This window comes from Engraulis encrasicolus, chromosome 1, assembly GCF_034702125.1.
Source record: "Engraulis encrasicolus isolate BLACKSEA-1 chromosome 1, IST_EnEncr_1.0, whole genome shotgun sequence".
NCBI lineage: Eukaryota > Metazoa > Chordata > Actinopteri > Clupeiformes > Engraulidae > Engraulis > Engraulis encrasicolus.
Genome location: NC_085857.1, coordinates 54,890,351 through 54,913,359, shown reverse-complemented (window position 1 = coordinate 54,913,359; position 23,009 = coordinate 54,890,351). Strand labels below are relative to the sequence as shown.

Genomic DNA, 23,009 nt, shown 5'->3' with positions numbered 1-23,009 from the left:
ACTCTACAGAAATTTTGGGCAACTTTGAGCATCGTAAATGGGTGGAAAGTAGAGATTTATAACGATGGCTACTTCTATGCCCTGGTGAACCACAGCAAAAGCCAAATGTTAGCATCAGCTAACTAGCGCTGGACTTCTCAATGCAAGGTACGAATGGTGTTCAGGTATGTGCCCAGCCATTCACAATTCAAGCCATTTTACATCAGATTTCTCCTTTAACACCAAGACATGCAGTAAATACATAATATATTTTATTTAATAATTTTTTAATAATGCATAATCATGACTCATGGTTAGAAATAATAAAAATAATAATAATAAAAAAACAACATGATGAGTCCGACAGCAAGTTCATCTTCTGTCACAGGGTAAACCTGTGTGTGTGTGTGTGTGTGTGTGTGTGTGTGTGTGTGTGTGTGTGTGTGTGTGTGTGTGTGTGTGTGCGCGTACACGTGTGTACTGTAGTGTCATAAACAGGCACGTATGGTCCAGAAGTCTTTTTTTGCGCAGCATGTTGAAACAGCTTGATCCAATCCATTCACTCAACCACAACCCCAACCACACACACACACATACTCATACAACTAAATCAAGTATATTGAAACCGCTACACCCACCAATACACACACACACACACACACACACACACACACACACACACACACACACACACACACACACACACACACAAACACACAAACAGACACACACACACACACACACACACACACACACACACAAACACACACACACGGTTATTGGTAGAAGTGGATGAGGTAATGGGGTACATGTGGTTGCACACACATACACACGAACACACGTACACGCACGCACACACACACACATACACACACACACACACGATGTCAGTGGTAGAAGTGGATGAGGTATTCAGGGTACACGTGGTTGCTGTCGAACACCACAAAGATCTTGGGGTTTGGAACGTCGTCCACGCAGCTATCGAAGCGATTGGCAAACGTCCCGTCTTTACTTGGAGGCATCACCAGCGTATTGGACCTGTAAAACATCAACATCAACATCAACATCGCCATTATTATTAGTTTTATTATTATAGGGAGGTTCAGTGGAAAACAGCGATCCTAGTGGTTGTGCTCCTAACCCCAGGGCGATACTACTGAAATCCCCATAGACAAGTTTTTTTTTTTTTAATCCCACAAAGATATGAAGCCAAACTTCTACACCAGACACATGTTTCAGCCTCAACAATGTGATGCACTACTAACTGTGTAAACAAGTCTTGTGTAAAATGTTGCCCTGTTAAGAAAAATGGAAATTGCGCCAATCTTGTTGGAAACGGACTACAGCTCCAAGTAGCTCTCATTACATCAGTACATTTATTTTCACCGTGCTTGCTGTGGCTCATGCTCATGCATGTTAGAAGACAGCCACTACTCCTACTTCGTCGTCAGAGCCGAGATTACCATTTTTTAAAGAAAACATCCCATTCATTTGATACAGAGGTCTGCTTTTAGAAGCCAGCAGTGCATATTTTTCTCTGGGACAGATCATTACAACCTGGGAAAATCAGGAACAAATTGGGAGAGGTGGCAACACAAGGACAGGTCAAATAAAATACACAACAAAATAATAAAACAGTAAATAGACAGATAGACATATAGAGAAAAATGTCAAAACTAAAAAAAAGCTGGTGTTTAAGAGAAAAGTATAGAGAGAGAGAGAGAGAGAGAGAGAGAGAGAGAGAAAGAGAGAGAGAGCGAGAGTAGTTTATTTGTCACATACAAAGCTGTAACCTAGATTACAGCTTGTAGTGAAATGATGGCTAAAACGGTGAGGTATAAAGAGATAGTTAGGAAAATAGTTGTAAAGAGTGAAAGTTTCACCCCAGTGTGTAGTCTCCTACGAGGACGCGTGCCATGAAGAGGCAGTAGTAGGGCCGCTCTACCGCGGCCGGCCCGCAGGGGGAGCCAAAGGCCTTCGTGTAGCACGGAGAACTGGACTGGGGAATACGGCAGTAGCGACTCGAGTACTTAGCATCACGCGCAAAATAGGAACCTGTGGAGAGGGAGAGAAGGAGAGAGGGAGAGAGGGAGAGTTATTTGTATGCTTTAACAACACTGTATTTTAATAGTCATACTAATAAAGCAACATTTGAATTTGAATGGGGATGGGGGGATGAGAGAGAGACAGACAGACAGAGAGAGATATGAGATATTGTAAGAATGGTGTTCGCAGGTGGAAGACAGACAAGGAGGCAGAGGTTTGTCAATAATGTTCAGAGTTTACTCAGGATACTACAACGATACAGCTTAAACAGTCATATCATCGGAGAAAGGTGCGTTTCTGCCCTCCAAGTGTGTATAAAGTAGTTTTATGGAAATTGTCTTGTCAGTTTTGATTGGTTGTCCTTGTCGGGTGATCTGGATAGAAGCTACAGAGTGCTTTCAGAGGCTTTCATGATACTTTTGTAGCATACCATTACCCTGACAATGGCTTGGTGTGTCTGAACTCATTCTGCTGCCTCTGTGTTCAGTTTGTATCAAAAGAGGAATATTCTTAAAGGGACACTGTGTGAGATTTTAAGTTATTCATTTCCAGAATTCATGCTGCCCATTCACTAATGTTACCTTTTTCATGAATACTTACCACCACCATCAAATTCTCATTAGAATTCTCAAGTATTCATTAGAACTGGAAAAATTGCACTTTTCATACATGAAAAGGGGGATCTTCTCCATGGTCCGCCATTTTGAATTTCCAGAAATAGCCATTTTTAGCTGCAAAAATGACTCTACTTGGACCATACTAGAAAATATTTGTTTATTTCTTAGAAAACGTTCATGTAAAGATCAAATTTCGCAATTGGCAGCCCAGTTTCAATGAGCAGCATAGTTGCAGTACCCTTTTTGACCATTTCCTGCACAGTATCCCTTTAAGTCTCCTGATTAGGGCACACAAGCTAATGGTCTTGCTAGTGGCCATACTTACAGTATATATCTCTATATTCCTACATTACATATATTAGTCCGGGAGCCGTGGGGTTGAACCCAGATTTCTTTGATAAAGTTTTTTTTTTTGCTTTATCTGATAGATTTTAGGCAAGTCTTCAAGATTTCAGACGATGCCCGGTGATATCCCTTGAGCATTTCCAGATTTTGAGCCTTTATTGTCCCATAAATGCAAATTATGACAAAAAACTAAAGACACCTAATATTACTGTGAATAATGTTACAAAATGTACCAAATTGCTTATATTACCTGAAAAACATTCACATTGGACTGCCTTAACACTGCCCTTATTGAAACAAACCCAATATGGGGTAATAATTAACCCTTTCATAACAGCAATCCCACAAATAAGGCGAGACACTGTAGGTGAATAGGGTATTTTTTTTAACTTGCAGATATCAATATGAAACTTTATCAGATGATTACTCGTATGAATTTGAGAAAAAAATGTATTGCAAGTTTTCTATATTTTATGTTTAAATATGCTAATTAGGCTATTATCTAATTAAATATGCACTAATTTGCATATATTTTGATGCAATGAATCTGACCACCTGAAAATGCCAGCTTCAAAATTCCTTTTTTTATTTTGTTAATATCGTACATACAAGAATATTTACTGTGGTTAATTTTGGCTATCTCCTTTTGTTATCCGGGTACAGAGAAAATACTGCTAATAACCTTAAAAAATGCGATTTCGGACTATTTTTATGCATTTAGTTATATAAATCAGGTCATGAATGACAAATCAAGAAATGCCAGTAAAAACATTCACAACATTGCTTAGAATAAGACTGTAAAGTATGGAACGGATTGTGCATTATGAGATCCTGCATAACATCACATCATGACAACATACATGACAACATCGTCGGTAGGTAGCCTACCACAAATAGGCAACATAAAAGAACCCCCCCCCCCCAAAAAAATAAAAATAAAAAAATAATAAGATAAAAAGAACAACAGAGTGTGGGGGTAACTGGTGAGCAGTCGTTGGCTGTTCCAAAGGATGAGTAAAGAAATTACATACATCCAGTGTATCCAGACTGGTATTGAATGATCACTTAAATCCATAAAGCCATCAAATAAGATCTGTACATGCATTTAAATGTACACAGAAAGACCTATATACACTGCAACATACAGTGCCGCACGCTCAGAGAGAGAGAGAGAGAGAGAGAGAGAGAGAGAGAGAGAGAGAGAGAGAGAGGTCTAAACATAGGAAAACAGCTATACATTATATATACTGTTGAGTCAAAAAAATAAGTCAATCCAGTGTATCCTGACTGGTATTAAATGATCACTTAAAAGTCCATAAAGCCATCAAATAAGACATGTACATGCATTTAAATTCGCACAGAAAGACCTGTCTACACCTATACAACATACAGAGTCCTTAACACCTAAAACACCTATAGCCTACATTATATACACTACACGCACACGCACACGCACACACACACACACACACACACACACACAGTAAAGCTCACACAACATTGGTTCGGCAGCATCCCAGCCGAAAACATGCACAGAAAATGGTGCAAGGCACACTGTTTACAGCACAGCTACATTTCTTGGAATTGCAGGGGCTTTAACTCTTGCAACCACATTTGATCATCTGTAAAATGTAGTCTGGTGCCACTTTGACATTTTCTGGAACACTTATTGGTATCAGTGCTTTGTTGCATGGGTCTTTCCTCCATCCAAATGCTTCAGGAGATAGTTCAGGTGGAGTGTGAACCAATGTCCTCCACAATATTGCTTGAAAATGAGCCCTTTTCACATTCTCAAGAAATGCCTCTGTTGTTGGTGGAAGAGCAGCCAGGTTAGGCGAAGATAAATGACCTTTCCCATTCTTTTCCCCCCATACCACCAACCTTGTATGTGACATGCTGATACTGTCTGGAATGCCATAACATGCCGACACAAAGTTAGTGGCCTCACTGGAAAGTTGTTGGAATGGTGCCAGCACATTACCAATTGATGTCAAGTGATATCCAGCTTTTAGGGTCTTGATAACAAAGCCTTTACCAATAACAAAATAGGATGCCGCAGTGCCACACCCTGATATGGCATGGGCTGGGAGGGGTGTTATTTGATGAAAATGTTCAGATTCAACTTTAGCCCAGATTTTCTAATACTACCATGTCTTAGGAATACATTGATTTAAACATTTTAAAAAATCAAAATCATTTTCACCCCAAATATGAAAATGAAAATATGTCCATGCTGGATCATCTAATGGCATTTCATGTGGCATGCCATGCTGGAGGTGTACTTTGAGCAAAAAAAAAAGTCAAATGTCAAGATCATATTCAAGGTCAAAGGTCATTAATATGGTCTTAAATGCCTATTTTCTGCCATTTGTCCATGGTTCCCCATCTTTTATGGAGTGCAGAATAGAAATATGTTCATGCTGGGCTATTTGAAGGGTATTTCATGTACTATGCCATACTGGAAGTGAGCAGCAAAATGTGTAGTGTCAGTCCTACTTAAGGTCAAAGGTCACGCAAATGGTTTAAAAGGCCTATTTTTGATGTTTCAGTGTAGAAAGTTAACTAAGGGCACTTAAATGGTTACTTATGTTGTATATCAATATTTTACACAATGCAATATCTTATTTCTAGGTTATATTGAGGGTTAAAGTAATCAAAATTACTTGAAAGTCATGTGAACTGATCATGGAATATAGCCTCTTTGTACAGATGCGCCCACCTACATTCCATGATCAGCTCAGACCCAATCAGACTTTGCTGGAATGACTCAACTACATCATAACATTGATATGAGAGCCTTAGATAAGAGATTAAGACTTAGTCATTACAATTTTGAGGACAATAAGGTGAAAACATAGGCTCTGCGCAAAGGGGTAAACGCATTGTCTCTTTTATGTCACAATGATCAGTGTGTGGATCACTTTTGTGATATCAGCATGTCCAGGAAGCAACACTGTGAGTCCATTTGACTACTGTTGTGCAAATTTAACAAATAGTGGGTAGAAATGGTAACGGTAATATAAACAAGCCCCAAAACAGAGTTATCCTGTAGGCTGTGGCACAGTCTATCTCTCTTTTCCCATCCTTTCTGGCTGTTTCTTGGTCACATGCATGTTTTCAATGTCCCACCCCTGGAGTTGGTGTCTATCACCCACTAAGAGCATGGACGAGGTGCCAAGAGATATGCCGTTACACCAGGGGACGTATAGGAGACTAGAACGGTTTTAAAACGTAGAAGCGGGATCACCATCTCCTTCCTTGGGACAGGTGGCACAGGGAAAGCACTGCCAGAGCCCTGAAAAATCAGTTTTGTAGGGTACTGATGTGCATGTTTCTGCTCAACTGGTCAGAAGTCTGTTTGAGGGCCTGGTATCCACAACTGAAGCCTATGCTTACAAAGAGGAAAAGAGCAATTTGCATGAACCAAAAAACATCAAGAAAGGCACATTCACCATTGGTAACATTGATGCTGTTGTTGTTAATTTTTCTTCACATGTGAAACTTCAGTTATGATGGAAGAGGGTATTGACCCTGAATAATAAACCCACATTACAATTTTCTAAGCATAGTAGCAACTGTAGATCTGATTTGAACTTGCATATTTCAAAGTACAACTGTGATATGATATGCCACATGTAAGATCATAAAATTGCAAATATGGTAAATAATTAGTGCTTTGTACTGGAACAGCAGTTGAAAAGCACATATTTTCCCCTTAAAAATCGATATTTTGTAACCTTTGACCTCTATTATGACCTTGACATTGTACTTATATATCAAAGTTCTACTGTGATATAGCATCACACATTTTGACTATTTGACTATTAAACAGGAAATCATGAACATACTCATGTGTTGTTCTGGGATAACTGTGGATAAACTGGCAAAATAGGCGAAAAACACATCTTTTTGGGTGGGAAAAGTAATTTCTGGGTTAGGGGGGAGGTTCGGAAGATTTTTTTCAAAAAAATTACACAGCAGTGTTTCAAACATGTGGTAGCATAAGAAAATCAGGGCTATTGTGGTATTTGGTATTTACACCCCCCCCAATGGTAAAAGGTCAATTACAATGTAATTTTGTGGATTTACATTTTTAATTTAATCTCTTTCCATGTTAATACGACCACCACTGAAATTATGTACTTTGTAGGCAAACAAATAATCAGCCAAAAATTATGTAATTATTACTTACAATTTTTATTTTGTGTTACAACAGCACAGGAAGAGTAAATAGCAATGTATGAAATGGTGAAATTCTGCGTTGAATTAGTAATCCTTTCTGGGTATGTCTGAGCTGACACCACCAATATTCGCCTAAATGTTACATATTTCTGCTTGACAAACAGCTAGTTATGTAATTATCTAAAATTTATTTGGTACGAGGACACTTTCTCCACTTTGATGTGGCAGGCCTACCACCCAGAATGCTCTATGGTTAATCATAGTGCAGTTATGAAGCTGTCAAAGCTTGCGGGCTATGGCTGCAGCGAAATCAACATGAAAGGGTTAATATCTGAAATTGGCACATCACCCACTCTTATCCTGATGGGTAAGTGTTGGACAACTACAAACAGCAAAACCAAACAACCCACTATGAGATATAAAGCCACGTTTGGCGAAATGTTGGCCTTTGTCTGTCCGACTTGGACAATCAGGCTTTTTGGGTGAATGCCCCGCCCCCAAACATGCATGACCCCACCCCCACTGATGTCCATACCTCACCACCTGTTCTTATACACATCCTACCACGTAAACAAACACAAAATAAGTATGGTATAGGGTATTTGGTCAGCATAACATGAATTGGGAGCCAAACACTGTTGTAATCTATGGCTGCAGCACATCAAGCATAAAAGGCTCAATATCTGAAAATGCTCAAGGGATATCACCGGGCATCGTCTGGAATCTTAATAGGTACACCTTAAGCAACCACAAACTGCAAAGAAAAAAACTTTATCAGACGAAACTGGGTTCGGCTGATATTTGGCTTTTGGCTGCCGGACTATATGGGATGACTAACTCGAAAAAGTTACATAGCGCTACTTGAAGAGCTCAAACGACTGAAGAGACCCTGTACTTGCACAATCTCACACAGGGTGGTCTCTCTCTCTCTCTCTCTCTCTCTCTCTCTCCACTCACTCCCTCACTCACACACACACACACACACACACACACACACACACACACACACACACACACACACACACACACACACACACACACACACACACACGCCTACCTTTTCCGTAGACGCAGCCGTGTGTGCCGGCTATCCTCCAGTCGAAGTTGAAGGTGCAGATGGCGGGAACGTTATGGGCGTCCGTGCCGTGGAACAGCATCCGCTCCGAAACATCCGCCCCCTTCCTCATCCGACTCAACTGAGCACGCTTCCTACAGAAGGAGGAGAGGAGAACACATGATATATATATATATATATATAGAGAGAGAGAGAGAGAGAGAGAGAGAGAGAGAAAGATCTCTCTCACGACTATTGTCTGCCCTCATTCCACTTAGCTAGCCACACATCCTGAGAGAGGACATTATGCCATGAGTGTGCAGGTGTGTGTGTGCGGGTGTGTGTGTGTGTGCACGCATGTGTCTGAATTGAGTTCTGAGCTCTGTATCTAGCTAGTTCTAGAATTACTGGCCTGCCATCAAGGGAACTGTGTTGGGTTCCGAAAGAACTACTAACTTGCAAAAGGGGCCATGGTGCCGTGTGTGTGTGTGTGTGTGTGTGTGTGTGTGTGTGTGTGTGTGTGTGTGTGTGTGTGTGACGTCAGTGCTTGACACTAACTCTTTTTGCTCACCGGCCATTTTGGCTAGTGTTTTCAAGACAGCTGTAGTGTTATATGATTGGCTATCATATAATGATAGGCCTTATATAATATAATATAATATAATATAATATAATATAATATAATATAATACAATATAATATAATATAATATAATACAATATAATATGTGGTAATATTTCACTCAGCTTTCTGTAGCCCATGCAGAGCAGACAGGAAGGTACTAACTGATGTGATGTTTGATATTATTTGCTTTATTGACCAGAGACGCTGAGCACAATAAACATGCTGCACAAATGCAAGGCCCAGAACTATATGAAGACGGCACATGTTTTCTTAGAGGTGGAAGGCATTTTTATTCATTTATTCATTAATTGTTGATGTGCAAATATCCTACACAGGGATGATGCTCAAAGCTGATGCTATCTCGCCTGCCATCAGGATGTGAAACATCACATCTTCTGGGATATTTGTCATCAAAGTAAAAAAATATTTCTATTATAGTAGAAACAAGAAAACACATACAGATGCCGTAGACTAACATATGTGTGTATACTCTTTGCCTCGCAGATACGGTCATACAAACAACGCTGTATTCAGATCCTGGCCATATTATTGGAATATCATGAAAACGTTGATTTATTTCCATAATTCCATCAAATAATGTTGAACTTTCATGGATTGTAGATGCATTGCCCACATTTTTAACTATTCCAATCATTCATTTAATTATTTTGTTTTCCTATTTTGGCCTTCCAGCTCCAAAAAACCCTCCACAATTTCACAAATTCACATTTTTAGAATATTGTAATAAAATCACAGTTTTCTTCAGGAAAAAAAAGAAAGACATCAAATAAGTTGAAATGTGGTACTTTCTATCTACATAAAATGTGTATGTGTGTGTGTGTGTGTGTGTGTGTGTGTGTGTGTGTGTGTGTGTGTGTGTGTGTGTGTGTGTGTGTGTGTGTGTGTGTGTGTGTGTGACATACTACTAACCTGCAGAAGAACTCCCAGAGGTCTGGGTTCTGGATGCGTAAGATGGCCCGTATGGGGTTGCTCATGGTTCTGCTGTAGAGGCTGTGGACCTCACGGAACTCATGAGAATCCTGGGCCAACGGAACCAGCTGGAGGAAAGAAAGAAGATACATTAAAATAAAAAAGAATAAAAAAAAATACACAGGATGGTGTGTGTGTGTGTGTGTGTGTGTGTGTGTGTGTGTGTGTGTGTGTGTTTGCCAGTAGAGACTGTGGACCTCCCTGAACTCATGAGAGTCCTGGGCCAATGGAACAGAGGAGAGGAAAGAAAGACAATGTGCAAAATGGTGCATATGGTGCGCGTGTGTGTGTGTGTGTGAGTGAGAGAGAGAGAGAGAGAGAGAGAGAGAGAGAGAGAGAGAGAGAGAGAGAGAGAAGATAAGGAGGTTTTAGAAAAACAAACACAGTAGGGAAAAAAAAATCTTTCTGAGTCTCTAATCTTTGGGAGTCCTGGGGCAGCTGCAACTAGATGGGCAAACAGAGGAGAGAGAAGAAAAGGGATTTTTTTCAGGATGGCATATATGGTGTGTGTGTGTGTGAGAGAGAGAGAGAGAGAGAGAGAAGAAATATGGAGACTATACATATAGTCAAACACACCGATTGAAAAAAAAAGATAAGTGTGTGTGTGTGTTTGTGTGTGTGTGTGTTGAATGTTGTGCTCTGTAAGTGTGCCTGGTACGGCTAAGAGTGTGTAAGCCACAGTGTGTGTGTATGTGTGTGTGTGTGTGTGTGTGTGTGTGTGTGAGTGCGCGCACGCCTGTGGGTGTTTAGGTGTGTGTACCTGGTATGACTCGTCAGAGTTGACTGCCTCCCAGTGGCCGGGTAGAGACACTGCAGGACTGTCACAGGTGGACCTGAACGCAGACAACATCAATAGCATCAACAAACACAGCAACAACAACAGCAATAACAACAACTAGAAATGCACTCTGAGAGTGCAGACCTGTGCCAAGGGAGCTGTTTGATTGAACATTTGACTATCAGTACACCCTCTTTTTTTGTGTGGAGTTAGAAACTGGAATGTCAAAATTCGCCCTGGTGAAGAATGAAGAAGAATGTTTTAATGTTTTAAAAAATTCCTGGATCCGGATCGTGACCCAGAGCACCACCAAAATTTAGTCACTTGTTCCTTTTGTCATTTCCAACAACTCCACAGAATTTCATCAAAATCCGTGCATAATTGTGAGTAAATCCTGCTGACAGACAGACAGACGGACAGACAGACAGACAGACAGACAGACCAACGTGACTGAAAACATAACCACCTTGGCAAAGGTAATAAAAATAACAACATCATCCACAACAACAACAACAGCACTGGAGGACAGTCAGTAGCTGGTAGGAGTTGTGAAATAAAAGTAGTAACAGCTGTTGCAGCAGTAATAACAGCATCATTTCGTATTGGTAATAGAAGCAGTGGTGGTGCCAGTAGCAGTAGGAGCAGTATTTATAACAGTAGGCATAGTAACAGCAGCAGTAGTAGTACTAGCAGAGAGAGTAGAGAGTAGTATATACTTAAAGAATCTCTGGTAATAGTAGGAGTAGCAATAGTAGTAGAAGCGGAAGAACAAATAGTAGTAGTAGTAGTAGTGCTGGTGGTGGTAGCATTAACAACATCAGTAGTAGTAGTAGTGGTAGTGGTGGTAGCATTAACAGTAGTAGTAGTAGGAGCAGCATTAATGGTAATAGTAGTCTATAAGCTATTTATTTTTGCCGGATTTTAAAGTGTATTTCCTATGAAACGGCAGATCATCTCCTTTCCAATGGAGAACAGAAAATTGCAAAATCGATTCACAACTGGAGAATCAAACAATATCTGTACTCCTTTTCCCATATACCCGTTTCCCTCTCTGCCTTATCCACTCAACATCTGATCAAACCGTTTAGAAAACATTGAAATGTGCGCCCCCCAAATGAAACAGGTCTAATAGACTTGGGACTTTCATCTCTATCAGATGTTGTATTGCAAACTAGTCACCTGTAGCTGCTCACGGTCTGCACAGCTCTCTTCACCTCCCGCTGTTTGCCTGTAGACAGGTTAATCTGCCTCATACCTGTCAACAAAATGTACAAACACGCGCACACACACACACACACACACACACACACACACACACACACACACACACACACACACACACACACACACACACACACAGAAACAGACCAAGGTTAGGCTATGGCGATGCATGGATTGGTTTAAGCAGAGACGATTTATATAACCCGTGGTTGAAGGTGAAGATTGTGCACATGCCAGGAAAAGGTGCAGGACAAAGGCTGACTGTAGTTTTCAGACTGAAGAGTCCGCAAAGTCAGTTGGAGTCGAAATGTAATCCAGCCATGAAATAATAAAATAATAATAATAATAATAATAATAATCATGTATTTTTTTAAGGATTTTAAGTGTGCGGACTCCTCACTCTGAAAGTTAATTATTAGATCTCAACCTTTTTGAGCAAATGCCCCCTTGACTACATCATGACCCTGCCAACACCGCCTTTAGTATTAAAAAAATAAAATGAACTAATGTCGCCGCTAATGCCATGTCATTACTGCAATAGCTAGGTAACTGCATAGAAATAACATGTTAATAGCACTAATTGGCACGTTTCGTGATGTTGTCAGTCAGGGGCGGGGTTTGATGATGGTGCTGTCCCCTCACAGGTGCAATTGCCCCAGTAAATGACAAAATTTTAATTCAATATCTCACAAAAGTACAACTCCTAAAACCGCCAGCCAAAATGAGCAAGCAAGCCATGGAGAGGGTGCGAGGGCAGCCGACCTGCAAAGTCAATCCTGTGGGTGTGCTAATGTGTGTGGGTTTTTTTTGGGGGGGGGGGGGGGGGGGTGGTGGTCATGTAACTATGTTTAAGGGTGAGAGGGAGAGGGGTGCGGTATGAGGCTATGCTGCTCATTGAAACTGGGCTGCCTATTGCCAAATTTGATCTTTTCATGAAAGTTTACTAAGTAATAAACTAATATTTTCCAGTATGGCCCTTTTCATGTATGAAAAATTCATTTTTTCCAGTCATAATGAATACTTAGAATTTGATGGTGGTGGTATTCATGAAAAAGGTAACATTAGTGAATGGGTAGCATGAATTCTGGAAATAAACAAACAAAAAAAACCTTTCTTAAACAGTGTACTTTAAGGGGGGTGAGAAGTTGAGGCGATGAGAGGTGATATGATCTAGCATCTACCTTCATGTAACCATGGTTAGGGGTGAGAGGGTGAGAGGTGAAAGGGGGCAGCAGACCTGCAAAGTCTATCCTGTAGGCATGCTTCGGGGTGCGGAACTCCATGTAACCTTGACGATTCCTCTGGTAGTTCTCCTCAATCATCCGACTGCTGACCGAGGTCCCACTGAACGGGTCACTCTGCAAGCACACAAGTACACGTATGCATTACAGTCATAAACACACACACACACACAAGTACATTAAAGTGGTACCCTTTCACCAGTCACCCTCACACACAAATACAGTACCGGTACACTGGCACACTAAACAAGTGTCCACTAGTCAGGACACACCCTCCTAGTAACGTCAGGCCAATGTAACTGTTCGTTTCTAATCTCGGGAAAAATCGGGAACTCGTAATCAGGAAGCAGTGCCCTGGGTAGAGGCGTGTTCAAGGCAGTGACATGGTTTAAGCCTTTTTTCCCCCTTTTTTTTGCACTGATGAAGGTCTGAGGAACGAAATGTTTGCTCCCCCACTTGGCACTTTATTTTATTTTTTGTTTAAGTTGATGTATTAAAACACCTTTCCTGCATCTGCAACTCTTGGTGTGCGAGTTCTCTTCTTCCTCCTGTGTTCTACAATACCCAGAACCCACGCACCCACAAGGCCTGGAGTAATTGGTGCGACACCCTTCCTGACCTAACTGATGGTTTAAGCAGAGACATTCTATTGGGACTAAGAAAAGGTTTGGTTTCGGCACAGCCTCGACCAGTAAACCAAGCGAGGCGGGTCAACCATGCCGTTTTGGAAACGTTCATCGTTATGCTCGAGGTCAGACTCGAAGAGATTTGAGAGTTGATGATAAGCTAAGTGTCCAAAAGTATAGGGGTGAGTGAATCTATCACACACACACGCACATGTACAGACACAGACACAGACACACAAAGGGCTGGACTGACACACGCAGGGCTTCTTACCCCAAAGAGGTGCCAGTGTCCGCACTCCGCCATGTATGACCACGCCCACTCCGGCTCCGACGTGTCCATCTCCTCCACATCACACACACTCTCCTCCGCCTCACACACACGCACACGCTCACACACGCCCCCCAACATGCCTGCAATGACAGTAATATTATTATGATCAACACACATACACACACACACACACACACACACATTCTCCTCCGTCTCACACACACGCACACACATGCGCCCCAACAGCAACAGCAAAACATTATTGGTATTATTATTAACACATACACACACACACACACACACACCTCCACACACACACTCTCGTCCGCTTCTCACACACCCCCTCCCCCCAACATGCCTGCAATGGCAACATTATCAGGCTATACATGGGTTTCCCGTTTGCAACCAATCCCTGGCTGCGCAGTCTTCAACCTCTCATTGGTGGAAACTGCTGCCACTCAAAAAAATGCGCTCAAGTGGTTGGCTGCTTAGCATCTTTCCCCTCCTCACAGCGTGTAAACGGGAAACCTATGTATATTTAAACATTTATAATAACCTCACACTCCCCCAGCATGTATCATTAATGTATCATTAATAATAATCATTAACAGTCTCTGACTTTCCCACATGCACCCCAACACATCTGTAACAACAATATGACTACTATTAGTAAGCTTATACCGTTTGATTAGTTACTTAAGCATAGTTATTTCATCATGGTTCTTGGGTGGCGAGACAGAGAAATCCCACCAATGAAAATACCATCGTCATTGTGTGGCACAACACTCCCAACACAAGTGCACACTGCACACAACGACACTGCATTTCTGCCTCACCCATGCAAAGGGGCCCCTCCAAACAGCGCTCCAAAGGGAGCAGTGTGGCGGCATGCTGGTATGATGCTCAGGGTACCTCAGTCATGGAGGAGGATGGGGTAGAGCACTGGTTAATTACCGCCCCCCCCCCTCACACACACACACAAACACACACTCAATTAGTGGGTCAAACTGTCCTTTATCTACTGCCATTGCTTCTCTGTTTGGTCAATCACCTTCACCTGCAATACTGCTACAAACAAACCAATACAATGGTGGAAACTGGAGTAAAGAATGCAGTCTATAGTAATAGACACGTTATTATAACTAGACTATTGAATACACCACTAGAACAATATGAGCAAAAAACCAAACAATCATTCATGGCCAGGAAGCCAGACGGAGTGACGTGTCAGCCGGCGTCCATGTAACCAAGCAGCAATACGAGCTGAAAACATGGGAGATGCTCACTTCTGACACACAGCAGGCACAAGCGACTTTTTCAATCTCAGAAACAAGACTTAAGTCTGTTGTTGATAATAGACGGGCGCCTGTCTTTAGACCGACCTGGTTGTAGGGTTGCACCTGTCTAGAAGTGAAATGCTTCTTCCTCCCCCCTATGAAGTCTGCGTTATGCTTTCTGTCTGACCATCTTTTTATTATTCTTTGAGAACATTCTACAGCTTATGCAATAAAAGTCAGCCACAGACGTCACAACAGACCCAAACTTGCTAACACCGCAACAGAATGAAGTGGTTTGGCATCACCCAGGCCAGGTGCAAGACTGCCCTGCGTAGAAGACTCTTCTCCAGAAATGACGCTAGATGACAGAAAATGTTTGCAGTCTTGCACACTTACCGAGCGCCATTGGCGATGGATAGGGGGACAGGTGGACAATCGAACCTCCTCCTTCGGGTCTTTCGCCGACCTAAAAGAAGCCGGGTGATGGTGAGGCAGCAGCCACGGGTGATCCGTTTCCCTTTCGATTCCCCTGATGATCATTCTCGTTTCCCACGAACTCCACCCGGCATCTTCTGTTCACTGTTATTACGGTGGCCGTTTACAGCTATAGCAAACAATCTGATTCAAATGTCCCCGATTCGACTGATTTTCTGTGAGGAGAGAGGGGGATGGGTGTACAACAACCATTTGGTTACACTAAGTTATTAATATACAGACAATATTTTATTTTCGAGGTTTCCAGAGTTGTAATTCTTACTGTAGGCTATACTCTATACCTTTTGACGTTGCATGCGATGTCAGCTCTCACAGAACCGACGTTGGTTAAAACACAGTAAACACAAGTGGCATTGAATCGCTGGGCATTATCAATATGAGCGCTTTGCCATCTCGCTCTAATGGGAAGGGAAACGTAAGAAGAAAATATAATAGGTGAACTGGCCAAACTAGAACCAACAAGCCTCTTAACTCCACAATATATAAACAGGAAATGGCTAGAAGAGTTAGCGATGGTGCCTGTGTCCATGGGCAACTCGGTACATGTCTAGGATCCAATCCATGGGAGATGTGACCGCGAGGTTTGTTGAGCAAGCTAGCACTGACAGGACAGTAGACAACCGTTTCTACAGCTTGACATCAGCGAGACATGTTTTTATAGTTCAAAAACGGTCTAGCGTACACTGAAAATCAGTCGCGGAACAAGACGCGGAAATCTTTCTGCAGAGCTCGCACAAAAACAAAGACCGGGCTCTGAACGGGGCATGCGTGTATGTGGCTGGCGATGGTGATTGGTGCACTCGGATGTCACTCAGCGCGGTACTGATGGAACTAAACAACGGAATGAATGCTGTACCGGAGTTTCACTGACTGTACACACACATTAGATGTGTAGATTGACCTTTTCCACCTCACACATCCAAGATCGTGGTTATCTCCCTGCGTAAATACATGATCAGAATCACGACTTTGCTGGTTACCTGAACTTGAATTACTAATCTGCATGGCATTTTACGGATCGATCCAATCACATATGTGAGAAAACAATATTCCAATCAAAAATTACATGACTTGTGTAGCAGTTATACGGTGGGAGGCTGCCAAGAAGGCGCAATTATAGCTTTTAAATGACCCTGTGGATGGCTCTTAAAAGAGCCGTTGTTAAGTGTTGAGGGCTGAAATTAATGGGCCTTGGCGGTCTTCTTGGGCAGAAGCACGGCGTGAATGTTGGGCAGCACGCCTCCCTGAGCGATGGTCACTCCGCCGAGCAGTTTGCTCAACTCCTCGTCGTTACGGACAGCCAGCTGCAGATGGCGGGGGATGATGCGAGTCTTCTTGTTGTCTCGGGCAGCGTTGCCAGCCAACTCCAGGATCTCCGCGGTCAGGTACTCAAGCACGGCGGCCAAGTACACGGGAGCACCGGCCCCAATGCGCTCACCGTAATTGCCCTTGCGGAGCAACCTGTGGACACGGCCTACGGGGAACTGGAGTCCGGCTCTGGAAGAACGGGTCTTTGCCTTGGACCTGGCCTTCCCTCCGGTCTTGCCTCTTCCGCTCATGGTAATAATTATAATTTCACTGAAAGTTCAAAGAGAAACTGTAGTTAATGCGTAATGACTATGTTGCTTGAAGAGTTGTATTTATACCCGTCCATGATTTTTCTACCGCCAAATTCCAAGACATGAGAGCCAATCAGATTACCCCATACCTCATGGTTGCAAAACCGCGCCCAGTTACAGCAGTGAGATCGTGATGTGAAATTATGAATAATCGACCGAATAAACAGTAACTCAACAACACATTGTGTGGAACTTGCTAGCTAGAACATTGTGATATGTAAGCCCACAACACATAATTTCCACATCTTTGTGTAATATACCGGTAGATTGAAAGCTGAGATACGGTTTAGAAATAATTTGGAAAATAACCGCCTTTCTGTAGCGGACCTGATTGAACACAGGATATTTCAGATGCTGTTCCTGACGTTCTACAATCATGGCAGCCGCGGTTTAGCTGACTTCAGCGAGGTGTTTTGATACCAGGTAAAGAGCCACAATAGCTATTACTCTGTCATATGTTACGTTTACGTTGACACAATATCATGTTATTACACAAAGATTATGTTGAGTTAAAATGGCTGTGTTTTGGAACAGCGGCACAAAAGAGAAATGGACTTCCACTATTTATTGACATTTTAAATCACGGCTCAATGCGACCTACTACTACTAGTAGTACTAGTTTGGATTGGGACTGGAATGTGCAATCTTTTAACCCTCTGTAGTGCCCGGTGGCGGGCAATTTAGAACTGCTCCCAAAACACATGTAACTCTGCCAGTTTTTGTCATTCAAACATAGGTGACGCCATTAACTGTTAAACCTTTAGTTTTCGTATGTGTATATATATATATATATATATATATATATATATATATATATATATACATACACATTATATATAATATAACTTAAAAATATATAGCTGGCCCTTTTTAATGAGAGTGACGATAAATCTGAACTCTACTCTGCAGAGGAGCGAATTAAACGACAAACGTTAACATTAAACTTTCTTTAATAATTTCGCTTCGCTTCCCTGCTGTTCGCTTGCTTTCCCCTGCCTTCGCCTCTCTCATAATGGCAAAGTTCGCCAATTCGCGTGTATGTGTCCCTACCGTTACATCCAATGATCTTTCAGCACAACCGGGAATCTCAGCCAATCACGGAAGGGTCATATTGGCTCGAATGTATAAATAGCCACTTGCGCTATTCTCTATCATAAATCATAATTCACTGACCTTATCCTATCTACTCCATAAACAATGGCAAGAACCAAGCAGACTGCCCGTAAGTCCACTGGCGGCAAAGCCCCAAGGAAGCAGTTGGCCACCAAGGCTGCACGCAAGAGCGCGCCGGCCACCGGCGGCGTGAAGAAGCCCCATCGCTACAGGCCTGGGACCGTGGCGCTGAGGGAGATCCGTCGCTTCCAGAAGTCCACCGAGCTCTTGATCCGCAAGTTGCCCTTCCAGCGTCTGGTCAGGGAAATCGCCCAGGACTTCAAGACCGACCTGCGCTTCCAGAGCTCCGCCGTCATGGCTCTTCAGGAGGCCAGTGAGGCTTACCTGGTCGGCCTGTTCGAGGACACCAACCTATGCGCCATCCACGCCAAGAGGGTTACCATCATGCCCAAGGACATCCAGCTGGCCCGCCGCATCCGTGGGGAGCGTGCTTAAAGCTTGACTCAGCAGAGTTATACATCAAAGGCTCTTTTAAGAGCCACCCAAATCTGCAAAAGCGCATTCACCAAGTACATGAAACGTTCATAATGATATTGGGGTATTGACGTGGCACTAAGTTCACTTTCACTAACTGCTATGGGTGTCATCAACTCCACTTTTGTCACAACATGTATTTGCACTGCGCCTTCCATAACCCAGTCATGAAACTAGACTTTTAACAGAAATGTGATGCTTAGCTATATTAGAATATAATTTGAAGTAGGCCTATATACCATACACAACTTTCGGTGTTGGGATTTCCACATGTATTTGAAAGACTTGAGTGTGTGAGAGAGGGAAGCCAGGCTGACATGGACCACACCCACACATGAAAAATAATGAGCAATCAATAAACCAAGTGGTTAGGTAGCCACTATCATCTAGGTTAAAGGCCAAAGTAGAACAGAAAACAGACATGTTACCATTTTGCTTTTTTAAAACATAAAGTATTTGTCAATATACTGTATGGATGGTGTATTGCATATTGATTATTCATAATTTCCTAAGCATAAAGGCCCCCATCATTCCATAGTACACTTAGGACTTGTGATATACATATCTGAACAACACAAACCAGCATACATTTTATTTTGTAATGGCCTTATAGAGGTAGATCATCCAAGCTGTCACTGACATTTGATATGTACATGTATTCACTTGATTGCTATGAAAATTGAACGTTTCAGTTGGGCTCCTAGGCTTAAATCATTGATCAAAGATCAAAGAGTGCTTTCAGGTGAACATTTGTGCCAAATTGCATGATTGCATCCCTAATTTAACACTTCTTGGCCTTATTTACCAGTTGAGAGGTGGCCATCTTGAAAAATGGTGAGTGGCCAATGCTCTTTTGTGAAAGAGTGCATTCTAATGAACATTTGTGCCTAATTGTATGATTGTATCATTCATTTAACTATTCTTGGCCTTATTTACAAGTGAACAGGGTGGTCATATTTGATTTTGAGTGGCCAATGCACTTTTGTGAAAGAGTGCATTCTAATGAACATGTGTGCCTAATTTTATGATTGTATCATTAATTTAAGTATTCTTAGCCTTATTTACAAGTGAACAGGGTGGCCATCTTGAAAAATGGCCGCCATCTTGGATTTTTGCGTGGCCAACGCCCTTAGCTGAAAGGGTACATTCTAATGACCCTCTGTGTCAATTTATATGCTTGCATACCAAAGTGAACTATTTTTGGCCTTATTCACTCCGCTATATACACTGACTTTAGCTACAATTCTGTGACCTGCCACATGCAGAAATTCTCAGATGACACTGCCATTGTTGGATGTATTAAAGATGGGCAGGAGGGGGAGTACAGGGGTGAACTTTGTTAGATGGTGTAGGACCAACCAGTTGCAGGTGAACACCACCAAAACAAAGGAAATGGTGGTTGATTTCCGGCGAACAACCCCACCCCTTGTGTCTGTCTCTATTGAGGGGGAGACAGTGGAGACAGTCTGCACCTACAAATATCTGGGGGTACATCTGGATAGTAAACTGGACTGGTCAGTTAATTCACATGCACTACAAGAAAGGACAGAGTAGGCTTTACTTTCTGAGGAAGCTAAAATCATTGAATGTCTGCAACAGACTCCTCCAGATGTTTTACCAGTCTGTCATGGCTAGTGTACTTTCATATGCTGTGGCATGCTGGGGCGGGAGCATTAGGAAGAGGGATGCTGGACGTCTGGACAAGCTAGTGAGGAAAGCATGCTCTGTTGTTGGTACAGAACTGGAGGCTCTTAGTACCACAGCTGAAAAGAGGACATTGGGCAGATTGGACTCTATAATGGACAATGACCATCACCCCTTGCACTCAGTCTTTGCCAACCAGCTTAGTCTGTTCAGCCACAGATTCCTCGCCATTCCCTGCAAGACTGACAGACTGCGTAAGTCCTTTGTCCCCAGGGCCATCCAGCTATTTAACTCAACAACTCAGAAGAACACAATGAAAGAGATTGTTATTGGTGATGACTGGACCGCATAACGCCATGCCCCCCTTCCATCCCCCTCCCACCCCTCCTTCAACAATCAGTAACAACTATTGCAATGACAGACTTTTTTATATCTAAATGTTTAATGTGAAATAATCTATTTATTTAGTTTTGTATGTATGCTACTCGACACCTAAATTTCCTTCGGGATTAATAAATGTTACTCTACTCTACTATATGAGCCTCATGACAAACAATCAAATCGTCAAGGGTGCAGTGGAATCTTGGGCTGTACACACGTCACTAAAGAAACAAGAAGTCATATCTGTGTTTTGATTGGCTCGTAAGTCTCTCATATTAGCCATACAAAATCGACTTTGAAGGATACATATACACCCAGAAGAACACCATTTGATACCATATCCTCATCTTCACATACAATTACTGTTCATTACCTTGAAAGACATTAAGAAGCGAGATTCGTCATGACTGGAAGAGGGAAAGTTGGCGGACCCGGAAAGGCTAAAGGCAAGTCCAAGAGTCGCTCCTCCAGGGCTGGACTCCAGTTCCCCGTGAGCCGTGTCCACAGGCATCTCCGCAAGGGCAACTATGCCAAGCGAATTGGAAGTGGCGCTCCTGTGTACTTGGCCGCTGTGCTGGAGTACCTGACCGCTGAGGTCCTGGAGTTGGCCGGCAACGCTGCCCGCGACAACAAGAAGGCTCGCATCATCCCCCGCCATCTGCAGCTGGCTGTCCGTAACGACGAGGAGTTGAGCAAACTGCTCGGCGGAGTGACCATCGCTCAGGGAGGCGTGCTACCCAACATCCACGCCGTGCTGTTGCCCAAGAAGACCGCCAAGGCCCATTAATTATTTCCGGCAGACCACAAAACCAACGGCTCTTTTAAGAGCCACCCACCGCTATCCCTAAAAGCGATTGGTGCAAGCATTTAGACTGTCAGTCCCACCATACAGCACAACTCTTAAGATACATTTCAAACTAATTGCTATCAATCTCGATTTGGAAGTGAATATAGCTTAGTATTAACTGTTTCCTATTGAGTTACTCTGACGTTCTCTCTGAAAGGTATATTGAAGTGGTTCACCAGATCAAACAGCTGACAGCAAAGCGTCAAATATGTGTGGGCTCCATAACTCATTGACTTCATCATGGCATATTCCAGTAATGTGGCCTGGATCTGTATGTCTTCAGTCGAACTTGAAGTATGGTCTTGGTGAGGTGATTTTATGTATAAGCCCTCACATTTTCTAGTTTTAAAAGTAAATATAATCAAATTAATCACTTCATTTCATAGAGATTTTAATTTTGTTCAAACCTCAAAACGTGATCCTGGCTTGGCTTTTGTGAGAATGTGGGTGGGTGGCTCTTAAAAAAAAAATAAAAAAAATAAAAAAATAAAAATAATAATAATAATAATAATTTTAAAAATATATATTTATATACATTTGATAAAATCTGACACACACCATTCTTGTTATGCTTTGGTTGAGTATGTGGGTGGCTTTTAAAAGAGCCTTTGGGTTTAAATAGTCAGCAACTGTTTACTTGGCACTGGTGTACTTGGTCACGGCCTTGGTGCCCTCACACACGGCGTGCTTGGCCAGCTCACCTGGCAGAAGCAGACGCAGGCATGTTGATAATACTGATAGACGCCGACGGTCGCTCGCTACTGGAATTCGTTACAGTTTAAAGTTACGATCAAAAGAAAAGTGCGGTATAAAAATGTATGCGGACCTGATTGAAAACTGAGGTATCTGTTTCGTTGGCATGGAATATTCACGCGGACGTGATTGAAAATAGCAGTATAAACTAAAATGATATTTAACCCTCTTATTTGGTACATTATGTTACTGAGTTTTTTTGTTTGTTTGTTTGTTTTTTTGGTAGTGCCATAAGGATATTAGGATGACTGTAAATACTAGAAATATTTCTTTCACTTAATTGAATGATACTGGCAAATAATGAACTAATATTTACTAATATGACTACAGTTCTATAAGTTTTGCAGCTAAAAATGTCCTTTACTGGAAATT

General features: G+C 42.2%; 3 protein-coding genes across 5 annotated transcripts; 1 reads left to right on the top strand and 2 right to left on the bottom strand.

Moving 5' to 3' along the window:
* Nucleotides 1-285: 285 nt before the first annotated feature.
* LOC134455104 (protein mono-ADP-ribosyltransferase PARP11-like) lies at nucleotides 286-16,743 on the bottom strand. Of its 3 annotated transcripts, XM_063206155.1 has the most exons (10): nucleotides 16,028-16,743; nucleotides 15,648-15,901; nucleotides 13,975-14,114; nucleotides 13,074-13,194; nucleotides 11,795-11,870; nucleotides 10,598-10,670; nucleotides 9,778-9,905; nucleotides 8,227-8,378; nucleotides 1,863-2,034; nucleotides 286-1,017 (listed from the first exon to the last, which is right to left on the bottom strand). In XM_063206155.1, exons 2-10 carry the CDS (start codon nucleotides 15,655-15,657, stop codon nucleotides 867-869), a joined length of 1,023 nt encoding a protein of 340 aa, XP_063062225.1. In that variant the 5' UTR covers nucleotides 15,658-15,901; nucleotides 16,028-16,743; the 3' UTR covers nucleotides 286-866. The 3 variants fall into 3 exon arrangements, with proteins under 3 accessions (XP_063062225.1, XP_063062226.1, XP_063062232.1); XM_063206156.1 differs by lacking the exon at nucleotides 16,028-16,743 and having other exon boundaries at nucleotides 15,648-15,964; XM_063206162.1 differs by lacking the exons at nucleotides 15,648-15,901; nucleotides 16,028-16,743 and adding an exon at nucleotides 15,357-15,466.
* Nucleotides 16,744-16,897: 154 nt separating this feature from the next.
* Nucleotides 16,898-17,516, bottom strand: LOC134455199 (histone H2A-like). Its single transcript, XM_063206227.1, has one exon. It carries the CDS (start codon nucleotides 17,303-17,305, stop codon nucleotides 16,928-16,930), a length of 378 nt encoding a protein of 125 aa, XP_063062297.1. The 5' UTR covers nucleotides 17,306-17,516; the 3' UTR covers nucleotides 16,898-16,927.
* A 1,001-nt stretch (nucleotides 17,517-18,517) lies between these two features.
* LOC134442536 (histone H3-like) lies at nucleotides 18,518-19,395 on the top strand. Its single transcript, XM_063192653.1, has one exon. The coding sequence runs from the start codon at nucleotides 18,563-18,565 to the stop codon at nucleotides 18,971-18,973; it is 411 nt and encodes a 136-aa protein (XP_063048723.1). The 5' UTR covers nucleotides 18,518-18,562; the 3' UTR covers nucleotides 18,974-19,395.
* The last annotated feature ends 3,614 nt before the right edge of the window (nucleotides 19,396-23,009 follow it).